General features: G+C 37.6%; 1 protein-coding gene across 3 annotated transcripts in view; it reads left to right on the plus strand.

The window, feature by feature from the left end:
* The window catches only part of gatm (glycine amidinotransferase (L-arginine:glycine amidinotransferase)), a 57,653-nt gene that overhangs the window by 29,629 nt on the left and 14,650 nt on the right, over positions 1-13,374 (plus strand). For all 3 annotated transcript variants that reach the window (XM_062034337.1, XM_062034328.1, XM_062034319.1), the window contains exon 3: positions 2,407-2,602. In XM_062034337.1, coding sequence (XP_061890321.1) covers positions 2,506-2,602 — 97 coding nt within the window. In that variant the 5' untranslated portion in view covers positions 2,407-2,505. The remainder of the gene's footprint in view (positions 1-2,406; positions 2,603-13,374) is intronic.

Below are 13,374 nucleotides of genomic sequence, written 5' to 3' on the forward strand. Positions count from 1 at the left end.
AACACCCTCCCCGGATTGCTAATAATCAAATGTAAACAATCAAATGTAGATACTTTTTCTTTTTCTTATGCCTTCTGATCTCTCTCTCTCTCTCTCTCTCTCTCTCTCTCTCTCTCTCTCTCTCTCTCTCTCTCTCTCTCTCTCTCTCTCTATGTCCACTACTTGATGTCCATACCCCCCCCACCCACCCCCCCCCTCCACACCCCTGATTGCAAATAATGTAAATAATTCAATGTGATTATCTTGTGTGATGACTGTATCATGATGATAGTATATATGATAGTATATATCTGTATCATGATGATAGTATATATGATAGTATATATCTGTATCATGATGATAGTATATATGATAGTATATATCTGTATCATGATGATAGTATACATGATAGTATATATCTGTATCATGATGATAGTATACATGATAGTATATATCTGTATCATGATGATAGTATATATGATAGTATATATCTGTATCATGATGATAGTATATATGATAGTATATATCTGTATTATGATGATAGTATATATGATAGTATATATCTGTATCATGAATCCATTTAAGTGGACCCCGACTTAAACAAGTGTAAAAACTTATTGGGGTGTTACCATTTAGTGGTCAATTGTACGGAATATGTACTTCACTGTGCAACCTACTAATAAAAGTCTCAATCAATCAATCAATCAATCAATCCTGGCAGTTGGATGACACATGCTAACTAACTAGCTTATGTTAGCATGTATGTCCATGTGTCATTGACCGGGCTAGCATGCTAACATTACACGAGGAGCTAACGCCATCACAGGAACATACCATCTTTGTTAGACAAGATCATAGACCGTATTGGACAATATAATTGACATACCAAATGTCCATTTCCATTTATTACAAGTCATTAGAAAAGGTAAATGCCTGACTTACCTATCAAGGAGGAAATGAGCAAGTTTGGCGTCTTCTCCGCCTTCAATGTTGTCCATCTTTCAAAGCATCAAATCCTGGTTTGGTTCCCGGCTTTGTCATGACTAAGTTGAGAATGGTAACTTTCAGATAGACTAAGGTCTGACATGTTTACCAGTGGCAGTAGCCACACCATGATGGATGTGACACACCAGGATAGATGTGACACACCATGATGGATGTGACACACCAAGATGGATGTGACACACCGTGATGGATGTGACACACCGTGATGGATGTGACACACCGTGATGGATGTGACACACCAAGATGGATGTGACACACCGTGATGGATGTGACACACCGTGATGGATGTGACACACCGTGATGGATGTGACACACCGTGTTGGATGTCACACACCAAGATGGATGTGACACACCGTGATGGATGTGACACACGAAGTTGGATGTGACACACCGTGTTGGATGTGACACACCAAGTTGGATGTGACACACCGTGATGGATGTGACACACCAAGTTGGATGTGACACACCAAGATGGATGTGACACACCGTGATGGATGTGACACACCAAGTTGGATGAGACACACCGTGATGGATGTGACACACCGTGTTGGATGTGACACACCAAGTTGGATGTGACACACCGTGATGGATGTGACACACCAAGTTGGATGTGACACACCAAGATGGATGTGACACACCGTGTTGGATGTGACACACCAAGTTGGATGTGACACACCGTGATGGATGTGACACACCATGTTGGATGTGACACACCGTGTTGGATGTGACACACCAAGTTGGATGTGACACACCGTGATGGATGTGACACACCATGTTGGATGTGACACACCCTGTTGGATGTGACACACCGTGTTGGATGTGACACACCGTGATGGATGTGACACACCAAGTTGGATGTGACACACCGTGTTGGATGTGACACACCGTGTTGGATGTGACACACCGTGTTGGATGTGACACACCGAGTTGGATGTGACACACCAAGTTGGATGTGACACACCAAGTTGGATGTGACACACCGTGTTGGATGTGACACATCGTGATGGATGTGACACACCGTGTTGGATGTGACACACCAAGTTGGATGTGACACACCGTGTTGGATGTGACACACCGTGATGGATGTGACACACCGTGTTGGATGTGACACACCAAGTTGGATGTGACACACCGTGTTGGATGGGACACACCGTGTTGGATGTGACACACCGTGTTGGATGTGACACACCGTGTTGGATGTGACACACCAAGATGGATGTGACACACCAAGATGGATGTGACACACCGTGATAGATGTGACACACCGTGTTGGATGTGACACACCGTGTTGGATGTGACACACCGTGTTGGATGTGACACACCGTGTTGGATGTGACACACCGTGTTGGATGTGACACACCGTGTTGGATGTGACACACTCCCAGCTGAGTAAAAGGAGACTGATGTGTTGCTGTCCTGCAGGCCAACACATACGAGAAGTACTGGTCCTTCTACCAGAAGTTTGGGGGCCAACCTTTTCCTGCGGACCACTTAAAGAAAGCTGTTGCTGAGGTCGAAGAAATGTGTAATATTCTGCATCATGAGGGCGTCACTGTGAGGAGACCAGAACCCATAGACTGGTCTCTGGAATACAAGACTCCAGACTTCCAGTCATCAGGTAAACATCCATCATGTCTATAGATGTTCTCACTCATCCATCATGTCTATAGATGTTGTTCATCATCCATCATGTCCATAGATGTTCTCACTCATCCATCATGTCTATAGATGTTGTTCATCATCCATCATGTCTATAGATGTTCTCACTCATCCATCATGTCTATAGATGTTCTCACTCATCCATCATGTCTATAGATGTTGTTCATCATCCATCATGTCTATAGATGTTCTCACTCATCCATCATGTCTATAGATGTTCTCACTCATCCATCATGTCTATAGATGTTCTCACTCATCCATCATGTCTATAGATGTTGTTCATCATCCATCATGTCTATAGATGTTCTCACTCATCCATCATGTCTATAGATGTTCTCACTCATCCATCATGTCCATAGATGTTGTTCATCATCCATCATGTCTATAGATGTTGTTCATCATCCATCATGTCTATAGATGTTCTCACTCATCCATCATGTCTATAGATGTTCTCACTCATCCATCATGTCTATAGATGTTCTCACTCATCCATCATGTCTATAGATGTTCTCACTCATCCATCATGTCTATAGATGTTCTCACTCATCCATCATGTCTATAGATGTTCTCACTCATCCATCATGTCTATAGATGTTCTCACTCATCCATCATGTCTATAGATGTTGTTCATCATCCATCATGTCTATAGATGTTCTCACTCATCCATCATGTCTATAGATGTTGTTCATCATCCATCATGTCTATAGATGTTGTTCATCATCCATCATGTCTATAGATGTTGTTCATCATCCATCATGTCTATAGATGTTGTTCATCATCCATCATGTCTATAGATGTTCTCACTCATCCATCATGTCTATAGATGTTGTTCATCATCCATCATGTCTATAGATGTTCTCACTCATCCATCATGTCTATAGATGTTGTTCATCATCCATCATGTCTATAGATGTTGTTCATCATCCATCATGTCTATAGATGTTCTCACTCATCCATCATGTCTATAGATGTTCTCACTCATCCATCATGTCTATAGATGTTCTCACTCATCCATCATGTCTATAGATGTTGTTCATCATCCATCATGTCCATAGATGTTCTCACTCATCCATCATGTCTATAGATGTTCTCACTCATCCATCATGTCTATAGATGTTCTCACTCATCCATCATGTCTATAGATGTTGTTCATCATCCATCATGTCTATAGATGTTCTCACTCATCCATCATGTCTATAGATGTTCTCACTCATCCATCATGTCTATAGATGTTCTCACTCATCCATCATGTCTATAGATGTTCTCACTCATCCATCATGTCTATAGATGTTGTTCATCATCCATCATGTCTATAGATGTTGTTCATCATCCATCATGTCTATAGATGTTGTTCATCATCCATCATGTCTATAGATGTTGTTCATCATCCATCATGTCTATAGATGTTCTCACTCATCCATCATGTCTATAGATGTTGTTCATCATCCATCATGTCTATAGATGTTCTCACTCATCCATCATGTCTATAGATGTTGTTCATCATCCATCATGTCTATAGATGTTCTCACTCATCCATCATGTCTATAGATGTTGTTCATCATCCATCATGTCTATAGATGTTGTTCATCATCCATCATGTCTATAGATGTTGTTCATCATCCATCATGTCTATAGATGTTGTTCATCATCCATCATGTCTATAGATGTTGTTCATCATCCATCATGTCTATAGATGTTGTTCATCATCCATCATGTCTATAGATGTTGTTCATCATCCATCATGTCTATAGATGTTGTTCATCATCCATCATGTCTATAGATGTTGTTCATCATCCATCATGTCTATAGATGTTCTCACTCATCCATCATGTCTATAGATGTTGTTCATCATCCATCATGTCTATAGATGTTGTTCATCATCCATCATGTCTATAGATGTTGTTCATCATCCATCATGTCTATAGATGTTGTTCATCATCCATCATGTCTATAGATGTTGTTCATCATCCATCATGTCTATAGATGTTGTTCATCATCCATCATGTCTATAGATGTTCTCACTCATCCATCATGTCTATAGATGTTGTTCATCATCCATCATGTCTATAGATGTTGTTCATCATCCATCATGTCTATAGATGTTGTTCATCATCCATCATGTCTATAGATGTTGTTCATCATCCATCATGTCTATAGATGTTCTCACTCATCCATCATGTCTATAGATGTTCTCACTCATCCATCATGTCTATAGATGTTCTCACTCATCCATCATGTCTATAGATGTTCTCACTCATCCATCATGTCTATAGATGTTCTCACTCATCCATCATGTCTATAGATGTTCTCACTCATCCATCATGTCTATAGATGTTGTTCATCATCCATCATGTCTATAGATGTTGTTCATCATCCATCATGTCTATAGATGTTGTTCATCATCCATCATGTCTATAGATGTTGTTCATCATCCATCATGTCTATAGATGTTCTCACTCATCCATCATGTCTATAGATGTTGTTCATCATCCATCATGTCTATAGATGTTCTCACTCATCCATCATGTCTATAGATGTTGTTCATCATCCATCATGTCTATAGATGTTGTTCATCATCCATCATGTCTATAGATGTTGTTCATCATCCATCATGTCTATAGATGTTGTTCATCATCCATCATGTCTATAGATGTTGTTCATCATCCATCATGTCTATAGATGTTCTCACTCATCCATCATGTCTATAGATGTTCTCACTCATCCATCATGTCTATAGATGTTCTCACTCATCCATCATGTCTATAGATGTTGTTCATCATCCATCATGTCTATAGATGTTCTCACTCATCCATCATGTCTATAGATGTTGTTCATCATCCATCATGTCTATAGATGTTGTTCATCATCCATCATGTCTATAGATGTTGTTCATCATCCATCATGTCTATAGATGTTCTCACTCATCCATCATGTCTATAGATGTTCTCACTCATCCATCATGTCTATAGATGTTCTCACTCATCCATCATGTCTATAGATGTTCTCACTCATCCATCATGTCTATAGATGTTCTCACTCATCCATCATGTCTATAGATGTTGTTCATCATCCATCATGTCTATAGATGTTGTTCATCATCCATCATGTCTATAGATGTTGTTCATCATCCATCATGTCTATAGATGTTGTTCATCATCCATCATGTCTATAGATGTTGTTCATCATCCATCATGTCTATAGATGTTCTCACTCATCCATCATGTCTATAGATGTTCTCACTCATCCATCATGTCTATAGATGTTCTCACTCATCCATCATGTCTATAGATGTTCTCACTCATCCATCATGTCTATAGATGTTCTCACTCATCCATCATGTCTATAGATGTTCTCACTCATCCATCATGTCTATAGATGTTGTTCATCATCCATCATGTCTATAGATGTTCTCACTCATCCATCATGTCTATAGATGTTCTCACTCATCCATCATGTCCATAGATGTTGTTCATCATCCATCATGTCTATAGATGTTCTCACTCATCCATCATGTCTATAGATGTTGTTTATCATCCATCATGTCTATAGATGTTGTTCATCATCCATCATGTCTATAGATGTTGTTCATCATCCATCATGTCTATAGATGTTGTTCATCATCCATCATGTCTATAGATGTTGTTCATCATCCATCATGTCTATAGATGTTGTTTATCATCCATCATGTCTATAGATGTTGTTCATCATCCATCATGTCTATAGATGTTCTCACTCATCCATCATGTCTATAGATGTTCTCACTCATCCATCATGTCTATAGATGTTCTCACTCATCCATCATGTCTATAGATGTTCTCACTCATCCATCATGTCTATAGATGTTCTCACTCATCCATCATGTCTATAGATGTTCTCACTCATCCATCATGTCTATAGATGTTGTTCATCATCCATCATGTCCATAGATGTTCTCACTCATCCATCATGTCTATAGATGTTGTTCATCATCCATCATGTCTATAGATGTTCTCACTCATCCATCATGTCTATAGATGTTGTTCATCATCCATCATGTCCATAGATGTTCTCACTCATCCATCATGTCTATAGATGTTCTCACTCATCCATCATGTCTATAGATGTTGTTCATCATCCATCATGTCTATAGATGTTCTCACTCATCCATCATGTCTATAGATGTTGTTTATCATCCATCATGTCTATAGATGTTGTTCATCATCCATCATGTCTATAGATGTTGTTCATCATCCATCATGTCTATAGATGTTGTTCATCATCCATCATGTCTATAGATGTTGTTCATCATCCATCATGTCTATAGATGTTGTTTATCATCCATCATGTCTATAGATGTTGTTCATCATCCATCATGTCTATAGATGTTGTTTATCATCCATCATGTCTATAGATGTTGTTCATCATCCATCATGTCTATAGATGTTGTTCATCATCCATCATGTCTATAGATGTTCTCACTCATCCATCATGTCTATAGATGTTCTCACTCATCCATCATGTCTATAGATGTTCTCACTCATCCATCATGTCTATAGATGTTCTCACTCATCCATCATGTCTATAGATGTTCTCACTCATCCATCATGTCTATAGATGTTCTCACTCATCCATCATGTCTATAGATGTTGTTCATCATCCATCATGTCCATAGATGTTCTCACTCATCCATCATGTCTATAGATGTTGTTCATCATCCATCATGTCTATAGATGTTCTCACTCATCCATCATGTCTATAGATGTTCTCACTCATCCATCATGTCTATAGATGTTCTCACTCATCCATCATGTCTATAGATGTTCTCACTCATCCATCATGTCTATAGATGTTCTCACTCATCCATCATGTCTATAGATGTTCTCACTCATCCATCATGTCTATAGATGTTCTCACTCATCCATCATGTCTATAGATGTTGTTCATCATCCATCATGTCTATAGATGTTGTTCATCATCCATCATGTCTATAGATGTTGTTCATCATCCATCATGTCTATAGATGTTGTTCATCATCCATCATGTCTATAGATGTTCTCACTCATCCATCATGTCTATAGATGTTGTTCATCATCCATCATGTCTATAGATGTTCTCACTCATCCATCATGTCTATAGATGTTGTTCATCATCCATCATGTCTATAGATGTTCTCACTCATCCATCATGTCTATAGATGTTGTTCATCATCCATCATGTCTATAGATGTTCTCACTCATCCATCATGTCTATAGATGTTGTTCATCATCCATCATGTCTATAGATGTTGTTCATCATCCATCATGTCTATAGATGTTGTTCATCATCCATCATGTCTATAGATGTTGTTCATCATCCATCATGTCTATAGATGTTGTTCATCATCCATCATGTCTATAGATGTTGTTCATCATCCATCATGTCTATAGATGTTGTTCATCATCCATCATGTCTATAGATGTTGTTCATCATCCATCATGTCTATAGATGTTGTTCATCATCCATCATGTCTATAGATGTTCTCACTCATCCATCATGTCTATAGATGTTCTCACTCATCCATCATGTCTATAGATGTTGTTCATCATCCATCATGTCTATAGATGTTCTCACTCATCCATCATGTCTATAGATGTTCTCACTCATCCATCATGTCTATAGATGTTGTTCATCATCCATCATGTCTATAGATGTTGTTCATCATCCATCATGTCTATAGATGTTGTTCATCATCCATCATGTCTATAGATGTTCTCACTCATCCATCATGTCTATAGATGTTCTCACTCATCCATCATGTCTATAGATGTTCTCACTCATCCATCATGTCTATAGATGTTGTTCATCATCCATCATGTCTATAGATGTTGTTCATCATCCATCATGTCTATAGATGTTATTCATCATCCATCATGTCTATAGATGTTGTTCATCATCCATCATGTCTATAGATGTTCTCATTCATCCATCATGTCTATAGATGTTGTTCATCATCCATCATGTCTATAGATGTTGTTCATCATCCATCATGTCTATAGATGTTGTTCATCATCCATCATGTCTATAGATGTTCTCACTCATCCATCATGTCTATAGATGTTGTTCATCATCCATCATGTCTATAGATGTTGTTCATCATCCATCATGTCTATAGATGTTGTTCATCATCCATCATGTCTATAGATGTTGTTCATCATCCATCATGTCTATAGATGTTCTCACTCATCCATCATGTCTATAGATGTTCTCACTCATCCATCATGTCTATAGATGTTCTCACTCATCCATCATGTCTATAGATGTTGTTCATCATCCATCATGTCTATAGATGTTCTCACTCATCCATCATGTCTATAGATGTTCTCACTCATCCATCATGTCCATAGATGTTGTTCATCATCCATCATGTCTATAGATGTTGTTCATCATCCATCATGTCTATAGATGTTGTTCATCATCCATCATGTCTATAGATGTTGTTCATCATCCATCATGTCTATAGATGTTCTCACTCATCCATCATGTCTATAGATGTTCTCACTCATCCATCATGTCTATAGATGTTCTCACTCATCCATCATGTCTATAGATGTTCTCACTCATCCATCATGTCTATAGATGTTGTTCATCATCCATCATGTCTATAGATGTTGTTCATCATCCATCATGTCTATAGATGTTGTTCATCATCCATCATGTCTATAGATGTTGTTCATCATCCATCATGTCTATAGATGTTGTTCATCATCCATCATGTCTATAGATGTTGTTTATCATCCATCATGTCTATAGATGTTGTTCATCATCCATCATGTCTATAGATGTTGTTTATCATCCATCATGTCTATAGATGTTGTTCATCATCCATCATGTCTATAGATGTTGTTCATCATCCATCATGTCTATAGATGTTCTCACTCATCCATCATGTCTATAGATGTTCTCACTCATCCATCATGTCTATAGATGTTCTCACTCATCCATCATGTCTATAGATGTTCTCACTCATCCATCATGTCTATAGATGTTCTCACTCATCCATCATGTCTATAGATGTTGTTCATCATCCATCATGTCCATAGATGTTCTCACTCATCCATCATGTCTATAGATGTTGTTCATCATCCATCATGTCTATAGATGTTCTCACTCATCCATCATGTCTATAGATGTTCTCACTCATCCATCATGTCTATAGATGTTCTCACTCATCCATCATGTCTATAGATGTTCTCACTCATCCATCATGTCTATAGATGTTCTCACTCATCCATCATGTCTATAGATGTTGTTCATCATCCATCATGTCTATAGATGTTGTTCATCATCCATCATGTCTATAGATGTTGTTCATCATCCATCATGTCTATAGATGTTGTTCATCATCCATCATGTCTATAGATGTTCTCACTCATCCATCATGTCTATAGATGTTGTTCATCATCCATCATGTCTATAGATGTTCTCACTCATCCATCATGTCTATAGATGTTGTTCATCATCCATCATGTCTATAGATGTTCTCACTCATCCATCATGTCTATAGATGTTGTTCATCATCCATCATGTCTATAGATGTTCTCACTCATCCATCATGTCTATAGATGTTGTTCATCATCCATCATGTCTATAGATGTTGTTCATCATCCATCATGTCTATAGATGTTGTTCATCATCCATCATGTCTATAGATGTTGTTCATCATCCATCATGTCTATAGATGTTGTTCATCATCCATCATGTCTATAGATGTTGTTCATCATCCATCATGTCTATAGATGTTGTTCATCATCCATCATGTCTATAGATGTTGTTCATCATCCATCATGTCTATAGATGTTGTTCATCATCCATCATGTCTATAGATGTTCTCACTCATCCATCATGTCTATAGATGTTCTCACTCATCCATCATGTCTATAGATGTTGTTCATCATCCATCATGTCTATAGATGTTCTCACTCATCCATCATGTCTATAGATGTTCTCACTCATCCATCATGTCTATAGATGTTGTTCATCATCCATCATGTCTATAGATGTTGTTCATCATCCATCATGTCTATAGATGTTGTTCATCATCCATCATGTCTATAGATGTTCTCACTCATCCATCATGTCTATAGATGTTCTCACTCATCCATCATGTCTATAGATGTTCTCACTCATCCATCATGTCTATAGATGTTGTTCATCATCCATCATGTCTATAGATGTTGTTCATCATCCATCATGTCTATAGATGTTATTCATCATCCATCATGTCTATAGATGTTGTTCATCATCCATCATGTCTATAGATGTTATTCATCATCCATCATGTCTATAGATGTTGTTCATCATCCATCATGTCCATAGATGTTCTCACTCATCCATCATGTCTATAGATGTTGTTCATCATCCATCATGTCTATAGATGTTCTCACTCATCCATCATGTCTATAGATGTTCTCACTCATCCATCATGTCTATAGATGTTCTCACTCATCCATCATGTCTATAGATGTTCTCACTCATCCATCATGTCTATAGATGTTCTCACTCATCCATCATGTCTATAGATGTTCTCACTCATCCATCATGTCTATAGATGTTCTCACTCATCCATCATGTCTATAGATGTTGTTCATCATCCATCATGTCTATAGATGTTGTTCATCATCCATCATGTCTATAGATGTTGTTCATCATCCATCATGTCTATAGATGTTGTTCATCATCCATCATGTCTATAGATGTTCTCACTCATCCATCATGTCTATAGATGTTGTTCATCATCCATCATGTCTATAGATGTTCTCACTCATCCATCATGTCTATAGATGTTGTTCATCATCCATCATGTCTATAGATGTTCTCACTCATCCATCATGTCTATAGATGTTGTTCATCATCCATCATGTCTATAGATGTTCTCACTCATCCATCATGTCTATAGATGTTGTTCATCATCCATCATGTCTATAGATGTTGTTCATCATCCATCATGTCTATAGATGTTGTTCATCATCCATCATGTCTATAGATGTTGTTCATCATCCATCATGTCTATAGATGTTGTTCATCATCCATCATGTCTATAGATGTTGTTCATCATCCATCATGTCTATAGATGTTGTTCATCATCCATCATGTCTATAGATGTTGTTCATCATCCATCATGTCTATAGATGTTGTTCATCATCCATCATGTCTATAGATGTTCTCACTCATCCATCATGTCTATAGATGTTCTCACTCATCCATCATGTCTATAGATGTTGTTCATCATCCATCATGTCTATAGATGTTCTCACTCATCCATCATGTCTATAGATGTTCTCACTCATCCATCATGTCTATAGATGTTGTTCATCATCCATCATGTCTATAGATGTTGTTCATCATCCATCATGTCTATAGATGTTGTTCATCATCCATCATGTCTATAGATGTTCTCACTCATCCATCATGTCTATAGATGTTCTCACTCATCCATCATGTCTATAGATGTTCTCACTCATCCATCATGTCTATAGATGTTGTTCATCATCCATCATGTCTATAGATGTTGTTCATCATCCATCATGTCTATAGATGTTATTCATCATCCATCATGTCTATAGATGTTGTTCATCATCCATCATGTCTATAGATGTTCTCATTCATCCATCATGTCTATAGATGTTGTTCATCATCCATCATGTCTATAGATGTTGTTCATCATCCATCATGTCTATAGATGTTGTTCATCATCCATCATGTCTATAGATGTTCTCACTCATCCATCATGTCTATAGATGTTGTTCATCATCCATCATGTCTATAGATGTTGTTCATCATCCATCATGTCTATAGATGTTGTTCATCATCCATCATGTCTATAGATGTTGTTCATCATCCATCATGTCTATAGATGTTCTCACTCATCCATCATGTCTATAGATGTTCTCACTCATCCATCATGTCTATAGATGTTCTCACTCATCCATCATGTCTATAGATGTTGTTCATCATCCATCATGTCTATAGATGTTCTCACTCATCCATCATGTCTATAGATGTTCTCACTCATCCATCATGTCCATAGATGTTGTTCATCATCCATCATGTCTATAGATGTTGTTCATCATCCATCATGTCTATAGATGTTGTTCATCATCCATCATGTCTATAGATGTTGTTCATCATCCATCATGTCTATAGATGTTCTCACTCATCCATCATGTCTATAGATGTTCTCACTCATCCATCATGTCTATAGATGTTCTCACTCATCCATCATGTCTATAGATGTTCTCACTCATCCATCATGTCTATAGATGTTGTTCATCATCCATCATGTCTATAGATGTTGTTCATCATCCATCATGTCTATAGATGTTGTTCATCATCCATCATGTCTATAGATGTTGTTCATCATCCATCATGTCTATAGATGTTGTTCATCATCCATCATGTCTATAGATGTTGTTTATCATCCATCATGTCTATAGATGTTGTTCATCATCCATCATGTCTATAGATGTTGTTTATCATCCATCATGTCTATAGATGTTGTTCATCATCCATCATGTCTATAGATGTTGTTCATCATCCATCATGTCTATAGATGTTCTCACTCATCCATCATGTCTATAGATGTTCTCACTCATCCATCATGTCTATAGATGTTCTCACTCATCCATCATGTCTATAGATGTTCTCACTCATCCATCATGTCTATAGATGTTCTCACTCATCCATCATGTCTATAGATGTTCTCACTCATCCATC

This window comes from Entelurus aequoreus, linkage group LG02 (assembly GCF_033978785.1).
Source record: "Entelurus aequoreus isolate RoL-2023_Sb linkage group LG02, RoL_Eaeq_v1.1, whole genome shotgun sequence".
Lineage (NCBI taxonomy): Eukaryota > Metazoa > Chordata > Actinopteri > Syngnathiformes > Syngnathidae > Entelurus > Entelurus aequoreus.